This window comes from Salmo salar, chromosome ssa15 (assembly GCF_905237065.1).
Source record: "Salmo salar chromosome ssa15, Ssal_v3.1, whole genome shotgun sequence".
In the NCBI taxonomy this organism is placed as follows: Eukaryota; Metazoa; Chordata; class Actinopteri; order Salmoniformes; family Salmonidae; genus Salmo; species Salmo salar.
This window is the reverse complement of record NC_059456.1, coordinates 76380515-76403240: the sequence shown is the minus strand read 5'-3', so window position 1 is coordinate 76403240 and position 22726 is coordinate 76380515. Positions and strand designations below refer to the sequence as shown.

The 22726-nt window shown below is 45.2% G+C and overlaps 1 protein-coding gene across 2 annotated transcripts in view; it reads right to left on the bottom strand.

Moving 5' to 3' along the window:
- Positions 1-684: 684 nt before the first annotated feature.
- Positions 685-22726, bottom strand: part of lamb2l (laminin, beta 2-like) — a 56708-nt gene continuing 34666 nt past the window's right edge. For both annotated transcript variants that reach the window (XM_014145942.2, XM_014145944.2), the window contains exons 15-35: positions 21710-21850; positions 20986-21147; positions 18621-18742; positions 15624-15744; positions 15156-15348; positions 14340-14483; positions 11851-12082; positions 11603-11766; positions 10792-11016; positions 10370-10584; positions 10181-10277; positions 8612-8987; positions 8214-8398; positions 5785-6032; positions 4652-4867; positions 4300-4444; positions 3991-4198; positions 3642-3783; positions 3314-3490; positions 1685-1850; positions 685-1341 (exon numbers count right to left, since the gene is read on the bottom strand). In XM_014145942.2, coding sequence (XP_014001417.2) covers positions 1205-1341; positions 1685-1850; positions 3314-3490; positions 3642-3783; positions 3991-4198; positions 4300-4444; positions 4652-4867; positions 5785-6032; positions 8214-8398; positions 8612-8987; positions 10181-10277; positions 10370-10584; positions 10792-11016; positions 11603-11766; positions 11851-12082; positions 14340-14483; positions 15156-15348; positions 15624-15744; positions 18621-18742; positions 20986-21147; positions 21710-21850 — 3816 coding nt within the window. In that variant the 3' untranslated portion in view covers positions 685-1204. The remainder of the gene's footprint in view (positions 1342-1684; positions 1851-3313; positions 3491-3641; positions 3784-3990; positions 4199-4299; positions 4445-4651; positions 4868-5784; positions 6033-8213; positions 8399-8611; positions 8988-10180; positions 10278-10369; positions 10585-10791; positions 11017-11602; positions 11767-11850; positions 12083-14339; positions 14484-15155; positions 15349-15623; positions 15745-18620; positions 18743-20985; positions 21148-21709; positions 21851-22726) is intronic.

Genomic DNA, 22726 nt, shown 5'->3' with positions numbered 1-22726 from the left:
ACTCAACTTCTTTGGTCGACAATGGCGAGGCCTGTTCTGAGTGGAACCTGTCCTGTTAAACCGCTGTATGGTCTTGGCCACCGTGCTGCAGCTCAGTTCCAGGGTCTTGGCAATCTTCTTATAGCCCAGGCCATCTTTATGTAGAGCAACAATGTAAGTTCATGTTGAACTTCCAGTGACCAGTGGGTATGAGGGAGTGTGAGAGCGATGACACCAAATTTAACACACCTGCTCCTCATTCACACCTGAGACCTTGTAACACTAACAAGTCACATGACACCAGGGAGGGAAAATGGCTAATTGGGCCCAATTTGGACATTTTCACTTAGGGCTGTACTCACTTTTGTTTCCAGCGGTTTAGACATTAATGGCTGTGTGTTGTGTTATTTTGAGGGGACAGCAAATTTACACTGTTATACAAGCTGGACACTCACTACTTTACATTGTAGCAAAGTGTCATTTCTTCAGTGTTGTCACATGAAAAGATATACTCAAATATTTATAGAAATGTGAGGGGTGTACTCACTTTTGTGAGATACTGTATATGTGTGGCTGATGAAAAAGTATTTTCTGAATCAAGACCATACTTGGTTAGAACAACAAGAAATGTAACATCTGTCACTCCGAGGTATCACATATGACTTTTTCCATATGTCATATTGTACATAAGTACTGTAGTCAAAATAAATCAAAAATAATTCCCAAAAGGGCATTTAATTGGTCAAAAGAACATATTCCTCTGTAAAACATTCTCTCTGATCTCTTTTCTTCAATTAATTCAAAAGTCAATCTACCTTGGAAGACAATACATGTTTAATTGGTCCATATCCATTTGTCGTGTTGAAGACATAGCTACACAGCAAACTTGTGCAGATGGCATCATGTCAAAACCATGAAATGAATGATTGGGAGTTACTGACAGAAGCAGATGACCTATGTAGTGCAGACAGTTCTGACAGTTTTACTGGCATATTCAACATCAGAAAGAGCTCCCTGCTATGTTCTAACAGACTACAGCTGTACAGTACACATGACCCAGTGTTCCTCCCGTCACTAACAGTTGCTGTATTTTTTTTTTTTTTGTGTGATAATATTCTTTATTAAATTCATTTTCCAATTTGACAGAGAGAGAATGGGAATGAAGCACCAGTGGTACATTTTCATGAATACAGTTTTTCTCTCCTACATCGTTCAATCCACATGATCAGTTACAGTTGTTGTATGTCTGCACCTGCTTTCGTATGGCCTCCCGTGCTTCCGTGGCGTTCCTCTCCAGCTCTCCTAGCTCGCTCTGCTGGTCCAGCATTTTCTGCTCATTATTACGGAACTTCTTCTCCAGCTCTGAAACAACGGAACAACAGAGAACAGATTATGGGAAGACGACAATAGAGGGACATTCTTTGAAAAGCTTAGCTGTGTCTCAAATGGCACACTAGTCCCTATATAATGCCCTACCTCTGAGCAGAGCCCTATGGGCCCTAGTCAAAAATAGTGCACTATGTAGAGAACATCCAGTTACGACCACATCTGCATACAAAACCAAAGACACTATGTTGATATCCTTTGGCCATGGACTACTCTTAACCATGATTACTCTTTATGGAGTCATACTGCTCTATCTACACCTGTTGAGTATGTATTCTGTATCATATGCTTCAGAGGGCAGTACAGTAACGTTACATACTCCGTAGCGTTTCTATGCCCTTGTTGGCCTTAGTGAGCAGGTCTTCAGCCTCCTTCTTGATCTCCTTGGCCCTCTGGTTGACGTTCCCCAGGCCCCCCGAGGCCCCACCCAGAGAGTCCACCTTCATCTGCAGTTCCTTGTACCGATCCTCCGTTTCATTCAGCCTCTGGAGCACAACCAGACACATAGAGCAACAAGTCAACGTGCAGGACCACATGGATATCTATTGTCAAAATGAATAGATTGCTTCCCATGGCTCCCCCTTCTGGCTTCTGGGATAAAATTCATAGTGTGGTTTAGAAATGTATATGGCAAGGTAAAAGATAAAATGAACACATTTACAAATAGGAAAAGACGCAGGAAGACTATCCGTACCAAACTTTAAATTGTATTTCAAGGCACTAGCATTTCGGCTCTTCCTAAATCGATTTAGACATGATTCTTCTGCCCCCTGAGTATGGAGAGAAATATGGAGTCTCCTATTGCTCTGGAAGAGGTGCTCTTCACTGACACTGTATATCCCTTAACCAATGTAAACTATGCTTTGGTCCTATTATTTCTCACACAATTTATTTTTGGAGCAAATTGAAAAACAATGTAACTGGGAATCAAAATGGCATGCCCATGCTACAATATTTCACAATAATGCCTTGAGATCTGGAGGGCACCCTTTTGCATCCTCCCAATGGCCCAAATGTGGAATCCGTACCCTTGCTGATATCATGGAGAGTAATGGTTGAGAACATTACAAGATTTGAAAGACACATACACATTACCAGGCAACTCCTTTTTTCAATATTTACAACGTAGGTCAGTTATGCTGGCTTATGGAGTCCCTTGGGGAACCCAACTACCGATCCCTCTAATGATGGGATTTATAAATAAATGATCTGGGCTCCCGAAAGGACTGGTCTATATAATATATAAACTACTTTTGGAAAGCTCATATTCTAAGCTAGCCATTAAAAAAGTATGGTCCGGGTACAAACAAACAAACAACAACTAACAGACACACAAACAATGACTACATCTCCTCTGCCCAGACCTGCATGCTCACCACCTCATCCCTGGTGTCTGCTTATTGTTTGTTTGGAAATTGTACCAATTGGAAATTGTACCAATTTGTTTTTCTCGGTCGCCCATGCTATTTCAATATTTCAATAGTAAATCATTCGATTTTTACATTGTGTTAACGACGGCGAATTGATTGATTTAGAAGTTTTTCGTATATATTTTTTCCAGATGAGTGATGAGAAGATAATCGTCCAGCCCATTGGGTATCTCACTACACCCTCATATGCCATGTCTTGAAATATGCAGACAGACGGATTACAAGTTTACATTGTAATACTTCTGACAGAAAACGTTCCAGCTCCGCCCACAACTTCTGGACTTCATAGTATTAAACAAAAGCATGGATTATTGAGTCTTAATTAGTTTTACACTTAGGGATATCTTTGTATGTATTTCTTTGATTATTTTGGTACCTGTAACCCCCTTAAAAATAAAGACTAAATTAAATTAAAGGTTGGTCACAAAAAAGCATGGAGGACCACAACCAGGACACTCATCCAAACACACACTTATGCCGGCACGCAGGCAAGTACACAGTCACGGATGCACACACACCTGCTCCAGTCCTGATGCTGCATTAGTGGCATTTTCAGCCTGGTCCTTGGCATCTTGGGCCATCTCCCTGTTCTGATCGGTCTTAGTTTTTAGTGCCTCTACCCCCATCGACAGGTTGGCCAGTCGCATCATAGCATCCATCTGCTTGACCTCCAGATCCTGAAGATTCTCCTCCACCTGCACGGGGACACAACAAGATAGATAACAGAATGAAAAAACACACACACACATACACACACACACACACACACACACACACACACACACACACACACACACACACACACACACACACACGCACACACGGTGGTGTGGCTGTGGACAGTACCGTTGCGGTGGTGTTCCTGGTGCTGTTGAGGTTGTTTAGGGCCTGGTCCAGGGCTTTGGTTGCTTTCTGAATAGCCTTTTCAGATGCATCCAACGCCTGCTTAGTCGTGTTGGCTGTGTCCTTCACTCCTTCTGCTCGTGTCCTTCAAACACACACAGGACACGTGTGAGACCGAGAGCTCTGCTGTTCTATGAAAACACGCTCTGTGCATGTCCCGTGTTCCATGTTTTTTCACATAGGCTAATAACAGAGGAACTACTGGTGAACAGACAAAGATCATCATTGACGTAGGAGTCTATACGTCTAAGTCTAACAGGCCTCTCTTTGCCTCTTTCTCCCTCTGTCTTACTTGGCATCCTTAGCTCGGTTGAGCAGCTCCTTGACCTGTTGGAGTTGCTGGGAGGTGTGGTTGAAGACCCCCTCTACATCTGTCAGGTTGTTAATGTTGTCTTTAATCTGCTGGACCATGCTGTCCAGAGTGGTTCTGTTGACAGGAAGTGATATGGCCAGCACCTGCTGAGCCACCTTCTCTATGCTCTCTGGGTCCGCACCCTCCTCTGTACACAACACACAGTGGAGAAGGACCATGATCAATTTCATATCATAAGACGTGTTCCACAGAGAGAAGTTATCTGAAAGGTTACTGGCATTAACAAACCAGTCAGGAAATCTTTGATCTTCTGAATGAATTCCTTGAGTTTTTTATTGGAGTTTTCAAATAAGTCCTTCTTCTTCTGGGCTTTGTCCAGGGTGTCCATGGCTTGATTCTTCACATCCTGGGTCAGCATAGCAATGTCCTGGAGCTGGAAGCATAAAACTGGGGATTACTGTACATGCAACACATATACAAAACATGCTAGGATTACACTCACAAGAGTGCTGACGAACACATAATACATCCCCTTTTAGAGAAGTTAAACGGCAGATTTTGCACAGCGATTCAGCTTATACTGAGATGCAGTACATGCATGCAGAGGTATAGTGCATGTGAGATATTTAGGCAGACAGACCTTCTTAGCCATACCCTGGAGATCCTCACTGGCAGCAGTCAGGTTGTCTGTGACATCATTGGCATGTTTCAGTCCCTTTAGGGAGGCGCTAACAGTCCCGTCACACCCGTCCCCTCCACACACCCGCCGACCGTCATTGTCATGACAACCAGCACCCCCACATGGGCTATCGTGACATGTGCCATTGGAGCTGGCATTGGAATGGCCACCACATACCTGGAAGAAAAACAACACCACCGGTGGGGTTAGAGTCAGACACAGAGAGCTACAGGGTACAGAGAGCTACAGGGTACAGAGAGCTACAGGGTACATATCTAGGGCAGGGATAGTGTAACAGTTGTCACTAGTGAAATCATGACAGGTCTGACAGTTAGCTCTATGTGACAGGGATGACCGTCCTGCTAAGAAAGGCGACTAGCTTCCATTTAGGATACAGACTTCATCTTCAAATAATATTTTTGCAGGAATCTCCTTGCGAATGATTTTGCCGAAGATTGTATCTCCGCCGGCCTACATTGTCCCCTACAGGCCCCTACACTCTTAGAAAAAAAGGTTATTTGTTTGTCCCTATAGGATAACAAGATGTGGTTTCAGGTAGAAAGAACCCTTTGGTGGTGAAAAAGGTTATACTTAGAACCTTTTGGTGTTGAAAGAGTTCCACGTAGAACTTTGTATTAGTGAAAGAGTTGAACGTAGAACTTTGTATTAGTGAAAGAGTTCAACGTAGAACTTTGTATTAGTGAAAGAGTTCCATGTAGAACTTTGTATTAGTGAAAGAGTTCAACGTAGAACTTTGTATTAGTGAAAGAGTTCAACGTAGAACTTTGTATTAGTGAAAGAGTTGAACGTAGAACTTTGTATTAGTGAAAGTGTTCCACGTAGAACTTTGTATTAGTGAAAGTGTTCCACGTAGAACTTTGTATTAGTGAAAGTGTTCCACGTAGAACTTTGTATTAGTGAAAGTGTTCCACGTAGAACTTTGTATTAGTGAAAGTGTTCCACGTAGAACTTTGTATTAGTGATATTGTTCCACTTTGAACCAAAACATTTTTATTTTCAAAGGGTTCCCCTTTCAGGGACAATCTTTGAACCCTTTATGGCTCTAGGTAGCACCTTCTTTTCTAAGAGTGTACCTTGTGGCTCAGGTGGTGGACTTTCTTGTCTACGTCCTGGGCTTTGTTCTGCAGCTCTGACAGTGATTTTTTCTGGGCCGCCACCGTGCGCAGGAACTTATCCCGCCTCTTGTTCAGAAGGTCCTCGGTGTGTGCGCGTGTGGCTTTAGACTCCTCCACGGGGCTGAAAGGACCGGACACTGAGGCACTGCACTTCTGTTGAGCCTTCTGGGACTCACTGTAGTACTTCTTCACATTGTCAAACTGATCTGGGACGGGACAAGAACAAGGCCAAAGACATGAATGAAAGAGACTAACTGAAGAGTAAATAAATGTGTATGTGTGCACTACATCTTAATGTGTGTGTTTAATTATACTAGAAGTCCCCATAAGAATAGTATACAAACAAAAAATGGACCAATAGGGGGCATTTCATTAGTCCCCACGATAGGGCTGGGCGATATGGCCAAAATCTCTTATCCCAATATAGGTCATTTCATATCCCGATAATATAACATATCATGATATAGCACATTTTCTGTAAATTCAATGAATAAATAGTTTATATATAATGACCACATGTAAAGGCCTATTTCTTATTACATGTTGAATTATACTCAACAAATAAAAGGTACTTACTCATATTTGATTATTTCTCCTTTTATTTAGAACCTTTGTGCACATTTTCAATTAAGCATGTAACAAAATATATAATATTAATGTATAAATCTAAAAAGGTAAATAGAAAACACCTCAACTATAGTTGCAAACAAAATAAATATAGGTCTAAAATATATATATATATTTTGGGGGGCTTGCCTGTTTTACATGTTATTTTGGCATTAATATGTGTCACATATCAATTTGCATTTGGTACCTTGGGTCGAGTGTTCGCACCAACTCACGAAACCCCCGTTTCTCCACCGTGTAAATTGGGGCCATGTTTTTGCAGATGTAAGTTGTAACGGCAGCTGTTATCTCCTTCCATCTTGGTGATTCTTTACCATATGGTGTACCGCGGGCAAAAGCTTCTTGCAACGTCTGAGTCGGGGGTTTGTTTTGAGCACTCGACTGTACTTTTTTGGGTCTCATCCGTATTGTTTCACATGATTCTTGCGTAGGTGGTAAAAGAGGTTAGTGGTGTTTGAGCCTGTTGTCGGGACCGGCCTGCGGCATATTTTGCAGAGGACTGTTTTCTGGTCCGTGTCAGACTTTTCATACCCAAACCACGTCCATGCGACCGAAGTAGCCCCTCTTTTACATACGAGCTCTGTGTCAAGTTCACTCTCCTGTGCTTGGCTCACTCCACACAGATTTATGGTGACCAATAAAGTAAAGGAGATCTCCTTTAAGATAATCCATAGATGCTATCCGTGTAATAGCTTGATTTCTAAATATATATTTGACGTTACCAGTGAATGCAGTTTTTGTGAACTAGAAACTGAATCTATTGAACACTTATTCTGTAATTGTTTATATAGTGAAGTGTTTTGGACTGATGTAAAACTATATCTTAGCCGCAAATTGCATACAACCATTGATATTACTAAGTTTGACATATTATTTTACTACACTGATTCCACAATTGAACGTGAGTATGTCATAAATCTCTTTATTTTATTAGGAAAATCTTTTATCCATAAATCAAAATTTATGAAGAAAAAGCCCCTTTTCTTAATTTTTTTATCTGATTTGGAACAGTACGTAGAATCTTTAAAACGTATACAAAACAATATGTCAAAAAAATGTATTCGATATATGTCTGTATTTGATTTGATATAATAGTTTTTTATTTATTTTTCTCTCATTTCTTTGGATTCCCTCTGGCTGTTATGTTATGTTATGTTTATGTTTTGCATGTTACTGTTATTTACAGCAAGTTAAATAAAGATTTGTGCAAACTTAAAAAAAAATACTAAAAATAAATAAATAAAAATAAAAAAAAGTTCACTCTCCTCCATGTTCGTTTGCGTTGCAAATTTCCTTCCACACGGCATGTGTGCAAAGCGCCATCCAATCGACAAAAAATATTGCCGTAAAGAGTGTGATTTGCGACACGACGAAATAAACAATAGAGCATAATATGAAACGATAGACGTTTTTCTATCGTCACACGATACATATCGTCATATCGCCCAGCCCTACCCCACGAGATCAAATGCTATTTCTAGGGGGTTTAGGGTTAAGGTTAGAATTAGGGTTAGGAGCTAGGGTTAGTTTTAGGGTTAGGAGCTAGGTTTAGGGTTAAGGTTAGGTTTTCGGGGTAAGTGTTAGGTTTATGGTTAGGGGTTAAGGAAAATAGTATTTTGAATGGGACTGAATTGTGTGTCCCCACAATCTTAGTTGTACAAGACTGTGTGTACATGTGTGTGAGAGTGTCACGTGTATATGTGTCTATGTGTCTGTTTTGGTGACTGGGGAAGAAGAGCGGGTCTAGAGGAAGCCGTTACCTTGGAAACCAGAGCTAAGGTTGCTCTCCTGTTTTTGGCGCTGGTGCATCAGAGTGGTGTTGAGGTCTCTGAGTTCTCTCTCCATCTGGGTCAGGTTCCTCCTCAGTTCCTCGTCCTGCACCGCTGTTCCATTCAGCTCCCGGGCCACACCCATCAAACGGCCGTCAGTCAGAGCTATCTCTGCTCTGGAATGCCACATAGTCGTGTTGGACTTCTGACTTCTCATATGACTCAGTCCATAGTCAGTGGGCATTGTCATTTTCACACAGAATCCTGTTTTATGTATGTACTTTATGTTAGTATGTCATCAGTGGATTGAACTGCTCTATACTGCAAGAGGTCAAAGAGCACTTCCAGTCTAGTGCCACCTACAGTACAGTACAGTATGACGCTGTTACCTGAGGTCATCGATGGACTGGCCAATCAGCTGGTGTAGTCTGTCTGAGTCTCCGTCTTGGATGATCAGGTCCTGTACCTGGGCCAGTTTGTTCTCCAGCTCGCGGATGCGTTTGTCTCCCACCCCGGGCGTCTCTCCGCTCTCCAGGATCTTGTGGATTTCATGGCGGATGTGGTCCAGGTCCCGGCGGATCATACACACTGCGTCGTCCCACAGCTCAAAGCAGGGGTGGCACCGGACACACTTAGGGAATACCCCGGTGAACCCGCGGGCACACTCGTCACACCGCCGCCCCACCGCCCCCTCCCTACACTCACACACCCCCGTCACACGGTCACACTGGGCCATCTCCGAGCCCAGAGAGTGACAGTTACACTCTGAGGGAAGAGGGAGAGGGAGTAGAGAGATGGAGAGGGGGAGAGAGATGGAGAGGGGGAGAGAGATGGAGAGGGGGAGAGAGGGGGAGAGGGAGTAGAGAGATGGAGAGGGGGAGAGAGATGGAGAGGGGGAGAGAGATGGAGAGGGGGAGAGAGGGGGAGAGGGAGTAGAGAGATGGAGAGGGGGAGAGATGGAGAGGGGGAGAGAGATGGAGGGGGAGAGAGATGGAGAGGGGGAGAGAGATGGAGAGGGGGAGAGAGGTGGAGAGGGAGTAGAGAGATGGAGAGGGGGAGAGATGGAGAGGGGGAGAGAGATGGAGAGGGGGAGAGAGGGGGAGAGGGAGTAGAGAGATGGAGAGGGGGAGAGATGGAGAGGGGGAGAGAGATGGAGAGGGGGAGAGAGGGGGAGAGGGAGTAGAGAGATGGAGAGGGGGAGAGATGGAGAGGGGGAGAGAGATGGAGAGGGGGGAGAGAGATGGAGAGGGGGAGAGAGATGGAGAGGGGGAGAGAGGTGGAGAGGGAGTAGAGAGATGGAGAGGGGGAGAGATGGAGAGGTGGAGAGAGATGGAGGGGGAGAGAGATGGAGAGGGGGAGAGAGATGGAGAGGGGGAGAGAGATGGAGAGGGGAGAGAGGGGGAGAGGGAGTAGAGAGATGGAGAGGGGGAGAGATGGAGAGGGGGAGAGATGGAGAGGGGGAGAGAGATGGAGAGGGGGAGAGAGATGGAGAGGAGGAGAGAGATGGAGAGGGGGAGAGAGGGGGAGAGAGATGGAGAGGGGGAGAGAGATGGAGAGGGGGAGAGAGGTGGAGAGGGAGTAGAGAGATGGAGAGGGGGAGAGATGGAAAGGTGGAGAGAGATGGAGAGAGATGGAGAGGGGGAGAGAGATGGAGAGGGGGAGAGAGGGGGAGAGAGATGGAGAGGGGGAGAGAGGTGGAGAGGGAGTAGAGAGATGGAGAGGGGGGAGAGATGGAGAGGTGGAGAGAGATGGAGAGGGGGAGAGAGATGGAGAGGGGGAGAGAGATGGAGAGGGGGAGAGAGATGGAGAGGGGGAGAGAGGTAGAGAGGGAGAGAGATGAAGAGGGAGAGAGAGATACACATGAAGATGTACATAGTGAATATGAAGGTGGCAGTAATGCAGAATATAGAATTAAAGACAGACTTTGAAAAGCTTATTGAACTGTGTCATGTGATCACCTTCACACTGCACACGTGGGTCTCCCCAATGGAACTGCTCACACTCAGTGCACTGCCTTCCCCCAAAGCCTTGCTGACAGTGACACTGTCCACTAAACTACAGGCAGACAGAGAGAGGGACACCACTGATAAAGTCAAGTACATGAAACAAAAGTATGTAAAACTGCCTTTGCCAACTATAGGGCCTACCATGTTGCAATGTGATCCCATAGCGTGCAGAGGATGGCAGCCACAGCGCTCACACCCCCTGTCTGTGCCATAGTTCCAGTGGTCGGGGGCACACTGGTCACAGTTGTGGCCGACCACGTTGTCCCGACATGGGCATGCCCCTGTCTGTCTGTCACAGTGGCAATGACCGTCAGGGCAGTAGGACTGCTGTGTACCTGCTGTTACACAGGTGCAACCTGCAGATGAAATAAGACACACGTCAGTCACAATACAACACTCACAGAGCAGAGAAGGTCGTACTATATACTGGAGCGAATGTTCCCTGCAGACACGTATCATCACAAATGCCAATTGTTTGTTTCCAGTGGGCATGACCAGTCCCTTACACACATAAGACAGAACTCAGTAGAGGTTCAACCATCTATTGTCATGTAGTAACTCACGCCTGCAGTCCTGGGCCAGGGCGTTGCCGAAGTAACCACGTTTACAGTCGGAGCAGGAGGCGCCGTCTGTGTTGTACAGGCAACTCAGGCATTGTCCTGTCCTGGGGTCACATGACTCTGGGTCCTGGGTGTCGATGTTGCCACTGCACTGGCACGGGCGGCACTGCCCGCCTGGGCGCTCAGTGTTGCCATAGTAACCAGGGGCACAGCGTTCACAGCGAGAGCCTGGGGTAGGGAAGGGGTTAGGTTAGAGTTGAGGGGTTAGGGTTAGGTTAGAGTTGAGGGGTTAGGTTAGAGTTGAGGGGTTAGGGTTAGGTTAGAGTTGAGGGGTTTGGGTTAGGTTAGAGTTCAGGGGTTAGGGTTAGGGTTAGGTTAGAGTTGAGGGGTTAGGGTTAGGTTAGAGTTGCGGGGTTAGGGTTAGGTTAGAGTTGAGGGGTTAGGGTTAGGTTAGAGTTGAGGGGTTAGGGTTAGGTTAGAGTTGAGGGGTTAGGGTTAGGTTAGGTTAGAGTTGAGGGGTTAGGGTTAGGTTAGAGTTGAGGGGTTAGGGTTAGGTTAGAGTTGAGGGGTTAGGGTTAGGTTAGAGTTGAGGGGTTAGGGTTAGGTTAGAGTTGAGGGGTTAGGGTTAGGTTAGGTTAGAGTTGAGGGGTTAGGGTTAGGTTAGGTTAGAGTTGAGGGGTTAGGGTTAGGTTAGAGTTGAGGGGTTAGGGTTAGGTTAGAGTTGAGGGGTTAGGGTTAGGTAAATAAGTGAAATACCGATAAACCAAGCTAGGATGCATTTTTTTGTGAGCTAAACTGTATCATTGGGACTCACCTGTATATCCCTGTTTACAGTTGCAGAGGATCTGATTGGATGAGATGTCAGTGTGACAGGAGTCCCCATTGGAGTGTCCACTTCCTGGGTTCCCAGGACAGGGACATGGTCGACAGTGATCTCCAGACCCCAGCACTGGGTTCCCAAAGAAACCCTTCACACACCTGGGCAGGGAGGGACAGAACATGTGTATTTGAGTATTGTGCATTACCCATCATCCCACTATTATCTATTGGACTATTACTGACCTTTCACAGTACTGTCCATCAGTGTAGTCTCTGCAGTTCTGGCACTCCCCTGTCTGCGGGTTGCAGTCATCAGTGTGACCGTTACACTGGCATGGCCTGCAGCTAGGGAAGCCCCACTGGCCAGGCTGGCAGTCTGAACACTGGCGCCCACTGGCCCCCTGTCTGCAGGGGCACTGCCCCGTCACCGGGTCACACTGGTGCCCCAGAGAGCCCTGGGAATGGCAGTCACAGGCTGTGAAGGGAGGGGGAGAAAAAGAGGGGAGAGGAGAGGAGAGAGAAAAAGAGGGAGAGGGAGAAAGAGAGAAGGGGAAGTAGTATTTTGGATCTTGTGTGAGGTTATCCAATGTTTGACACACACAAGATGTAGCACATGCCACATATAGTATATAATCTGAGTGTACTAAACATGCATTTTCCATGACATAGACTGAGCAGCTGAATCCAGGTGAAAGCTATGAACCCTTACGTCACTAGTTAAATCCACTTCAATCCGTGTAGATGAAGGGGAGTAGACAGGTTAAACAATGATTTTTAAGCATTGAGGCAATTGAGACATGGATTGTGTATGTGTGCCATTCAGAGGTTGAATGACAAAATATTTAAGTGCCTCTGAACAGGGTATGGTAGTAGGTGCCAGGCGCACCAGTTTGTGTCAAGAACTGCAACGCTACTGGGTTTTTAATGCTCAACAGTTTCCTGTGTGTATCAAGAATGGTCCACCACCCAAAGGACATCCAGCCAACTTGACAACTGTGGGAAGCATTAGAGTCAACATGGGCCAGCTTCCCTGTGGAACGCTTTTGACACCTTGTAGAGGCCATGCCCTGAAAAGGGGATTCAACTCATAATGTTTTGTACACTCAGTATATATATATATACAGTGCCTTCGGGAAAGTATTCAGACCCCTTGACTTTTTACACATTTTGTTACATTACAGCCTTATTCTAAAATGGATTAAATCTCAATCTACACACAATACCCCATAATGACAAAGTAAAAACAGGTTTTCAGAAATGTTTGCAAATGTATTAAAAATAAAAACAGAAATACCTTATTTACATAAGTATTCAGACCCTTTGCTATGATACTCGAAATTGAGCTCAGGTGCATCCTGTTTCCATTGATCATCCTTGAGGTGTTTCTACAACTTGATTGGAGTCCACCTGTGGTAAATTCAATTGATTGGACATGATTTGAAAGGCACACACCTGTCTATATAAGGTCCCACAGTTGACAGTACATGTTAGAGCAAAAACCAAGCCATGAGGTCGAAGGAATTGTCCGTAGAGCTCAGAGACAGGATGTGTCGAGGCACAGATCTGGGGAAGAGTTCCAAAAAGCATTGAAGATCCCCAAGAACACAGTGGCCTCCATCATTCTTAAATGGAAGAACTTTGGAACCACCAAGAATCTTCCTGGAGCTGGCCACCTGGCCAAACTGAGCAATCGGGGGAGAAGGGCCTTGGTCAGGGAGGTGGTCACTCTGACAGAGTTCTAGAGTTCCTCTGTGGAGATGGGAGAACCTTCCAGAAGGACAACCATTTCTGCAGCCCTCCACCAATCAGGCCTTTGTGGTAGAGTGGCCAGACGGAAGCCGCTACTCAGTAAAAGGCAGTTTTCCAAAAGGCACCTAAAGACTCTCAGACCATGAGAAGCAAGATTCTCTGGTCTGATGAAACCATGATTGAACTATTTGGCCTGAATGCCAAGCGTCACGTCTGGAGGAAACCTGGCACCATCCCTACGATGAAACATGGTGGTGGCAGCATCATGCTGTGGGGATGTTTTTCAGCGGCAGGGACTGGGTGACTAGTCGGGATTGAGGGAAAGATGAACGGAGCAAAGTACAGAGAGATCCTTGATGAAAACCTGCTCCAGAGCGCTCAGGACCTTAGACTGGAGCGAAGGTTCACCTTCCAGCAGGACAACGACCATAAGCACACAGCCAAGACAATGCAGGAGTGGCTTTGGGACAAGTCTCTGAATGTCCCTGAGTGGCCCAGCCAGAGCCCAGACTTGAACCCTATCGAACATGTCTGGAGAGAGCTGAAAATAGCAACGCTCCCCATCTAACCTGACAGAGCTTAAGAGGACCTGCAGAAACTCCCCAAATACAGGTGTGCCAAGCATGTAACGTCATACCCAAGAAGACTCAATGCTGTAATCGCTGCCAAAGGTACTTCAACAAAGTACTGAGTAAAGGGTCTGAATACTTATGTAAATATGATATTTACGGGGTTTTTTTTCTTCAATAAATTAGCAAATATTTCGAAAAACCTCTTTTTGCTTTGTCATTATGGGGTATTGTGTGTAGATTCATGAGGGGAAAAAACGATTTAATCAATTTTAGAACAAGGCTGTAAAGTAACAAAATGTGGAAAAAGTAAAATGGTCTGAATACTTTCCGAAGGCACTGTACATATATATATATATATATATATTAAACAAAGATATGATTAATGACTGAAAGATGCCAGTGCTCACTCACCAGTACAGCCATATGGTCCAAAGCCGTAAGTGCCAGGTGCACACTGGTCACACCGTTGTCCAATCACGTTGGGTTTACAGCGACACTGACCTCCGACCCTGTCACACTCAGCACTGAGAGACCCCTGCGGGTCGCACTGACATTCTGTAGGGAACATGAGAGGAGAAGAAAAGTGTTTAGTCAAACAAGCCATGGGTGATGGCATACGGAGACCATATCAAATTGTGTTACTACAGAGTTCCATTCAGTGTTGCCAATTTAGCGACTTGGTCGCTATATTAAGTGAATTTTCAGGCCACTCCAGCGACTTTTATTGGAAAAAGAGGCTAGTGACAAATGCACTACTTTTCAGGCTTCTTTTGAGGAGTTTTGCCACTGAGAATTTCTATGGTTTTGATAGCATTTAGTGACTTTGACTGGGAGAAGTCACAGCAACGGTGCACACACAGGCAGAGAAGCTCAAGCTCAAGGGGAGGGGGTGCGTGGCAGGAGAGGCGGGGGGGGGGACCGCAGCAAATTGATGCTATGACGTTGTCGCAAAACGCAATCTAGCGACTTCTAGCGACAAATCAAGGAGCCAGCGATTCTTACTGAAAAATTGTTGGCAACACTGGTTCCATTGTGTTACTGATCATAGTGCAGCTTGTAATAGTAGATTGGTAAGTAAAGTGATTCAATAGTTGGACCGGAGAAGTATTTGATACCCAGTATTCAATAAGAAGGCATTAATGGAGGCATTGCCTAATGTTCCCTTTCCTTTGATATTTGACCCCTGACCCCCCGGTTCAGTGTGTGGTTGTGCGAGGGTCCACTCACGCAGGGCTCCATCATGCAGGATGGCAGAGATGCTGCAGATGAGCTTGGTGCACATCTCTGCCAGCATGGGCATGGGCATGGCCATGAAGGAGTCCAGACACATGTAGCGCACCATCTCATCACGGCGCTCCTCCGCCGCGGGGTCGTTACCCTGGAAACCAGGCAGCTCCGTGTACTTGGGGATCAGCACCAGCTGGGGGGAGGAATGGAGGGATGAAAAGTAGTAAAGAAGGTGAGAGAGAGGTGAAAGGAGGTGAAATGTAAAGTGAATTTGGTACCTATTGCAGTCTTACTCTTAATGTAAGTGCACTTTTGTATTCAGACCACTAGGTTGCGGTATCTGGTCAACAGTTATTATCACACCACTGCTGATTGTTCCCTCACACACATAAAAAGGTCATTTTGCTTCTTGTTTTACACGAGCTCCATCTAATGCGGGGCTGTCACACCAGAGTCTGACTGACTCACCGAATCAACAAGGATGAAAGCAGTCAGGTGTCTCTGGGACACTCCGTGACGCTGGAATCTGATGGCCACGACATAACGGTTACTGGGCTCAAAGCAGAAAGGCCTGGGCATCTGGACATACCTGTTGGGTCACACAAAGAGATTCTCTTAGCAGACAATCTGATATGACATTGTTCTTGTGTGAGTTGGGACACAGCCGTATGGCCCTTTTAAAGATGAAAAATAAAAGTGAAAGAAATCAAAGCTAGCCTTGTCACCAGATGACGCACAGACTTTGGCAGCAGCTAATGGGGATCCATAATAAATACAAATACAAAATAAAAAAACACATTCACACCCACAGACACTATACAATCACACATACTCACCCACAGACACTATACAATCACACATACTCACCCCCAGACACTATACAAACACACATACTCACCCACAGACACTATACAATCACACATACTCACCCACAGACACTATACAAACACACATACTCACCCACAGACACTATACAATCACGCATACTCACCCACAGACACTATACAATCACACATACTCACCCACAGACACTATACAATCACACATACTCACCCCCAGACACTATACAAACACACATACTCACCCACAGACACTATACAAACACACATACTCACCCACAGACACTATACAAACACACATACTCACCCACAGACACTATACAATCACACATACTCACCCACAGACACTATACAATCACACATACTCACCCACAGACACTATACAATCACGCATACTCACCCACAGACACTATACAATCGCACATACTCACCCACAGACACTATACAATCACACATACTCACCCACAGACACTATACAATCACACATACTCACCCACAGACACTATACAAACACACATACTCACCCACAGACACTATACAATCACACATACTCACCCACAGACACTATACAAACACACATACTCACCCACAGACACTATACAAACACACATACTCACCCACAGACACTATACAAACACACATACTCACCCACAGACACTATACAATCACACATACTCACCCACAGACACTATACAAACACACATACTCACCCACAGACACTATACAAACGCACATACTCACCCCCAGACACTATACAAACACACATACTCACCCCCAGACACTATACAATCACACATACTCACCCACAGACACTATACAAACACACATACTCACCCACAGACACTATACAATCACACATACTCACCCACAGACACTATACAAACGCACATACTCACCCACAGACACTATACAATCACACATACTCACCCACAGACACTATACAAACACACATACTCACCCACAGACACTATACAATCACACATACTCACCCACAGACACTATACAATCACACATACTCACCCACAGACACTATACAAACACACATACTCACCCACAGACACTATACAAACACACATACAGTAGGGACAGTGACAGGATGAAACAGGGAGGTCTGGGACCCCTTGATTGAAAGAGACAGATAAACAGTCTCTGTCAGAGGGCCTTTCTCCTCCTGCTCTTCAACACTGGTAAACAGACAAAAGAAGGAGAACCTATCCATTGTGTGTTTTTAGAGGTGCTGCATTCCACAAAAACGAATTGCACACAAATAATTGAGAACAGGTGTTTGAGTTCATAAAGAGGAGGAGTTTATACCCCACCACCTCTTTAATCGCTCCACTCTCCACAAAGACTGTGTGATCCAGTCTACCCGCCACTGTATGCCTAGTGCCCTCCTTGTTTGCCCTCTCTGCCCTGGCATCCTGTCTGACTTCTGACTCGCTGTCTGTGTTTTGGGTCGCTTTGCTAATTGGTTCTGCCCGAGGCACCAATCATAGAGCAGAACAGCAGGGGGAGCCACGGTCCAGTGAGCCAGTAAGATCCGGGCTAGGGAAGCCGGAACTCTTCGTTACACTAAAGTTCATTCTAAGGGAAGTTTCTCAACATGTATAGGTTGGTTAACCAGAGATTAGCCGGGGTACAGACCATACTAGGCAGGTAAAAACAGAGAGGTAGACTGTCAGAGAGTCTTTATTAGATGGGGTGGAGAAGGAGAGGAAGAGTTGGACTGGCCAGTCTCCATGGTGATGGTTGACAGGGTGTGAGAGAATGAGTGTGGACAAAGAGCATGCTGCAGGACAGGCGCGTCCATATACAGAGGAATGTGGTGGCAGGACTATTTTCCAAAGCAAAGTTCAGAGGAACTAAATCTTTATTGCTGATAGCAAACAGTGTACTGTATATTGCCTGTAATCAAGTACATGTTCTCCTATTCACTGCAAGGCCCCCCTCCCGGGTGAATAGTCATTGTGAACAGCCATACACACAGGGAACATTTTCTCAAACAAATCATTCATGCGTTATCTTCTGGCAAGCTTTTATCTTAACCATCTGCAATCTCAAGGATGCGCTCAGCTAAATAAATGTAAAACGAACTCAGTGAACCGACAGCAACTTACTCTCACCTAGACTGGGCGTTTTTACGGTTACCCAATCTCAATACACTATCAATTTACTTTAACAGAAGTATGTGCTCTCACACCCATGTGCTTGGCCAGAACCAAGTTCCAGGAGACAGTATATTGGCTCCTCTGTATCCTAACAGTGAAATATCCAAAATACCCCTTCAGGAATGTTGCGAAATCCTTAGTTACCAGATGATCAGCTGGATTGTAAACATTGCTAGAGGTTTAGATAATATAATAGGAGTCACTGTTAGATTTATACCTGGGTAATAAGCAAAAGACCACACACACACACACTGACATACAGGCTGGCACACGTTAATGACACATATATGGGAAACATACACAACAATTAAAACCTGTACTAAAACCCTCTCTCTCTCTCTCTCTCTCTCTCTCTCTCACCCTAAAACTCTCTCTCTCATGCACATGCACGCACGCACACACGCACGCACGCACGCACGCACACACGCGTACACACATGCTGTTGGTATCAGTAGTACCTCCTGTTGTGCGGCAGGGTGACAGTGTAGAGCTGTTCAGTGGGAAGCAGGTTGCCACAGCGGGGGCTGGTGGGCAGCAGCAGGGAGGTAACACTCACTATGGCCTCCCAGTCCTCAGTAGACTACACACACACATAACAGACAGTGTTTTAAAGGTAGGAAGCAGCATTTCGTTTACTCTGTTCCATTGTCACCCTGTTGCATTGTTCCTGCACTGACACTCGCCCCTGTCTTCTTACCTGCACCGGCTTTGCTGATGTCTGCTTTATTGAGGAACGGTTTGACTTACTATGACTGTGATGTGTGGTTGTTCCACCTAGCTATCTTAAGATGGACGCACTAAGTTGCTCTGGGGAAGAGCGTCTGCTAAATGACTAAAATGTAAATGTCAAACATGATCACAATTATCATTTCCAACTACCCCCTGTGGAGTAATAAAATGAGGGAGACGACGTTCAGATCATTTATTTCAGATAGTGTAATCTTGTCATACTGTAATACTGTACATTGGGTTTGAATTAAGGTGCCATTCTGAAAGTATACAGACCCCTTTACTTTTTCCACATTTTGTTACGTTACAGCCTTATTCTAAAATTGATGAAAGAAAAATAATTCCCATCAATCTACACACAATACCCCATAACATTTTTGCAAATTTATATTAAAAACGGAAATATCACATTTATATAAGTATTGACCTTTTACTCAGTACTTTGTTGAAGCACCTTTGACAGCAATTACAGCCTTGAGTCTTCTTGGGTATAACACTACAAGCTTGGCACATCTGTATTTGGGGAGTTTCTCCCATTGTTCTCTGCAGATACTCCCAAGCTCTGTCAGGTTGGATGGGGAGCGTCGCTGCACAGCTATTTTCAGGTTTCTCCAGAGATGTTCGATCGGGTTCAAGTCCGGGCTCTGGCTGGGCCACTCAAGGACATTCTGAGACTAGTCCCGAAGCCACTCCTGTGTTATCTTGGCTGTGTGCTTAGGGTCGTTGTCCTGTTGGAAGGTGAAGGTCCTGAGCGCTCTGGAGCATGTTTTCATCGAGGATCTCTCTGTACTTTGCTTGTTCATCTTTCCCTCAATCTAGTCCCTGCCGCTGAAAACATCCCCACAGCATGATGCTGCCACCACCATGCTTCACCGTAAAGATGGTGCCGTGTTTCCTCCAGACATGACGCTTGGCATTCAGGCCAAAGAGCTCAATCATGGTTTCATCAGACCAGAGAATCTTGTTTCCCATGGTCTGAGAGTCCTTTAGGTGCCTTTTGGCAAACTCCAAGTGGACTGTCATGTGTCTTTTACTGAGGAGTGGCTTAGGTCTGGCCACTCTACCATAAAGGCCTGATTGGTGAAGTGCTGCAGCGATGGTTGTCCTTCTGGAAGGTTCTCCCATCTCCACAGAGGAACTCTAGAGCTCTGTCAGCGTGACCATTGGGTTCTTGGTTACATCCCGGACCAAGTCCCTTCTCCCCCCGATTGCTCAGTTTGGCCGGGTGGCCAGCTCTAAACTTCTTCCATTATTCTTCCAAGAATAATGGAGGCCACTGTGTTCTTGGGGACCTTCAATGCTGCAGAAATGTTTTGGTACCCTTCCCCAGATCTGTGCCTCGACACAATCCTGTCTCTGAGCTCTACGGACAATTCCTTCCACCTCATGGCTTGGTTTTTGCTCTGACATGCACTGTCAACTGTGGGACCTTATCTAGACAGGTGTGTGCCTTTCCAAATCATGTCCAATCAATTGAATTTACCACAGGTGGACTCCAATCAAGTTCTAGAAACATCTCAAGGATGATCAATGGAAACAGGATGCACCTGAGCTCAATTTCGAGTCTCATAGCAAAGGGTCTGAATACTTATGTAAATAAGGTATTTCAGTTTTTTACATTTACATTTTTTTTTACATTTTAGACATTTAGCAGACGCTCTTATCCAGAGCGACTTACAAATTGGTGCATTCACCTATAATATCCAGTGGAACAACCACTTTACAATAGTGCATCTAAATCTTTTAAGGGGGGGGGTTAGAAGGATTACTTTATCCTATCCCAGGTATTCCTTGAAGAGGTGGGGTTTCAGGTGTCTCCGGAAGGTGGTGATTGACTCCGCTGTCCTGGCGTCGTGAGGGAGCTTGTTTTATTTGTAATACATTTGCAAGCATTTCTAAAAACCTTTTTTCGCTTTTTCAATATGGGGTACTGTGTGTAGATTGATGAGGGAAACAATTAATTTAATCAATTTCAAAATAAGGCTGTAATGTAACAAAATGTGAAACAATTCAAGGGGTCTGAATACTTTGCGAATACACTGTATATGGTTCATTGTGGGGAAGACATGGAGGAACTCTGAGAGTGAAGTGTACCTCTGGCTCATAGCGGATCATGATGTCATACTCCATGGCATAGGGGATGTTGTCTATTGTGAAGACCAGTCCAGCGCCATCCTTGACCCGGGCAAAACCAGGTCCAGTCCAGGTGACCATGTGACCCTGAGATCTCTCCCTGTGAACACTCCTTACATCAGGCTGGAACACACACATAGAAGATGACCCGTGAACAAAGCCGATTAACTGGACCCTCACAGTCAACAGGTGTACATTCCTGCCTGCATACTGAACTATGCCAACAAGAGGAGTCAAATGAACAGCATCTAAAACAGCCCTGTTTAGTCATCCTTGACAGGTAATCTAGTCTGTGGTGGAGGAGAGAGACTATCCAGGGAGCAGGTTAAACAAACACATACCTGTATGGATTGTATGGCTGGACTCAGATTCCTGCTGCCAAGCCCTGGTTGCCTGCGCCCACTGCCCACCCCATAACCACCTGACTGGTCTATGGAATATGTCTGTGTGGAGACATTCTCCACTATGTCTACCATGTGCGGGCCACTTTCACTGAGATATATCAGCAGAGCTCTTTAAGTGCATGAAAAACCTAAACATCCCAATCGCTCTGTATGTGATAATGTAATCATTCAACCGATATGAAATCGCTTTGCCGTGGTTCAAGGCAAAGGGAAATCAGAGGTTAACATAGAGGTCAGTAGTAGTAGTTATGTATATGAAGAGAACAGACAGTGAGCGTTACCGTTTGCTGCAGCTGGCGGATGCGTCTCAGTGCTGCCCTCTGCTGCTGGGTGGTGGCGATGCGTCTGTGGCGTCTGTGTCTCCTCAGCTGGTTGTTGAGGTGCTCCACACAGTCAACCTCAGCCTGGGGCCTGGCCTTGCCCTGGGAAGAGGAGAAGGTGGAGGAGAGGATTAGTTCAACTGATTTACTGACTTCCGAATTTATAGACTTAGTGTACCTGCCTTGCTAGGAGCAGAATTGCTGTATCATGACTAGGCTGAAACGAGTGACCATGAGGATATTAAATGGAAACTTTTACATTCATTCAAACAGAGAGAGAAAGAAAGAAAGAAAGAAAGAAAGAAAGAAAGAAAGAAAGAAAGAAAGAAAGAAAGAAAGAAAGAAAGAAAGAAAGAAAGAAAGAAAGAAAGAAAGAAAGAAAGAAAGAAAGAAAGAAAGAGCATGTGAGGGAGTGGTGCTGTTAGAGATATTTCTAAATCGTGTGTGTGGGAGAGAGAGAAAGAGGCAGAAAGCTGTGGCTTTGTGTGTGTGTATGTGTGTGGCAGGCAGCACTAACTCTCTGTGACAGGCTGGCATCTCCTCTACCGTCTGATCTTTTTCCGGGTCACTTCAGCTTTGGGCCAGTGTCATAGCTCTGAGTGTCTGTCTATGAGCTACTGCGCTCCGCTCTGTCTGCAGGCCCACTGCACACTACTACTGTAGCTAACAGACAAAACATACGCCAGCCAACACTCGCTTATCTGACCTCTGATATACACAACATGCTGCCACCCTCATCTAATGCAAGGTAGCCCTCAAAAGAGTGCAGTTTGAATGACACTACGAAACCTGAGAAAACCTGATCAATCAATCAAATGTAATTTATAATGGCTAGGAAAAACCGCCTCAAAGGCAGGAATCTAGGAAGAAACCTAGAGAGGAACCAGGCTTAGAGCTGATGCTAAGCATGAACTGATGCCATGTCAATAAAAAGAGAAAGAGACGCCAGGAAATGAGAAAGTATAATCAGTATCATGT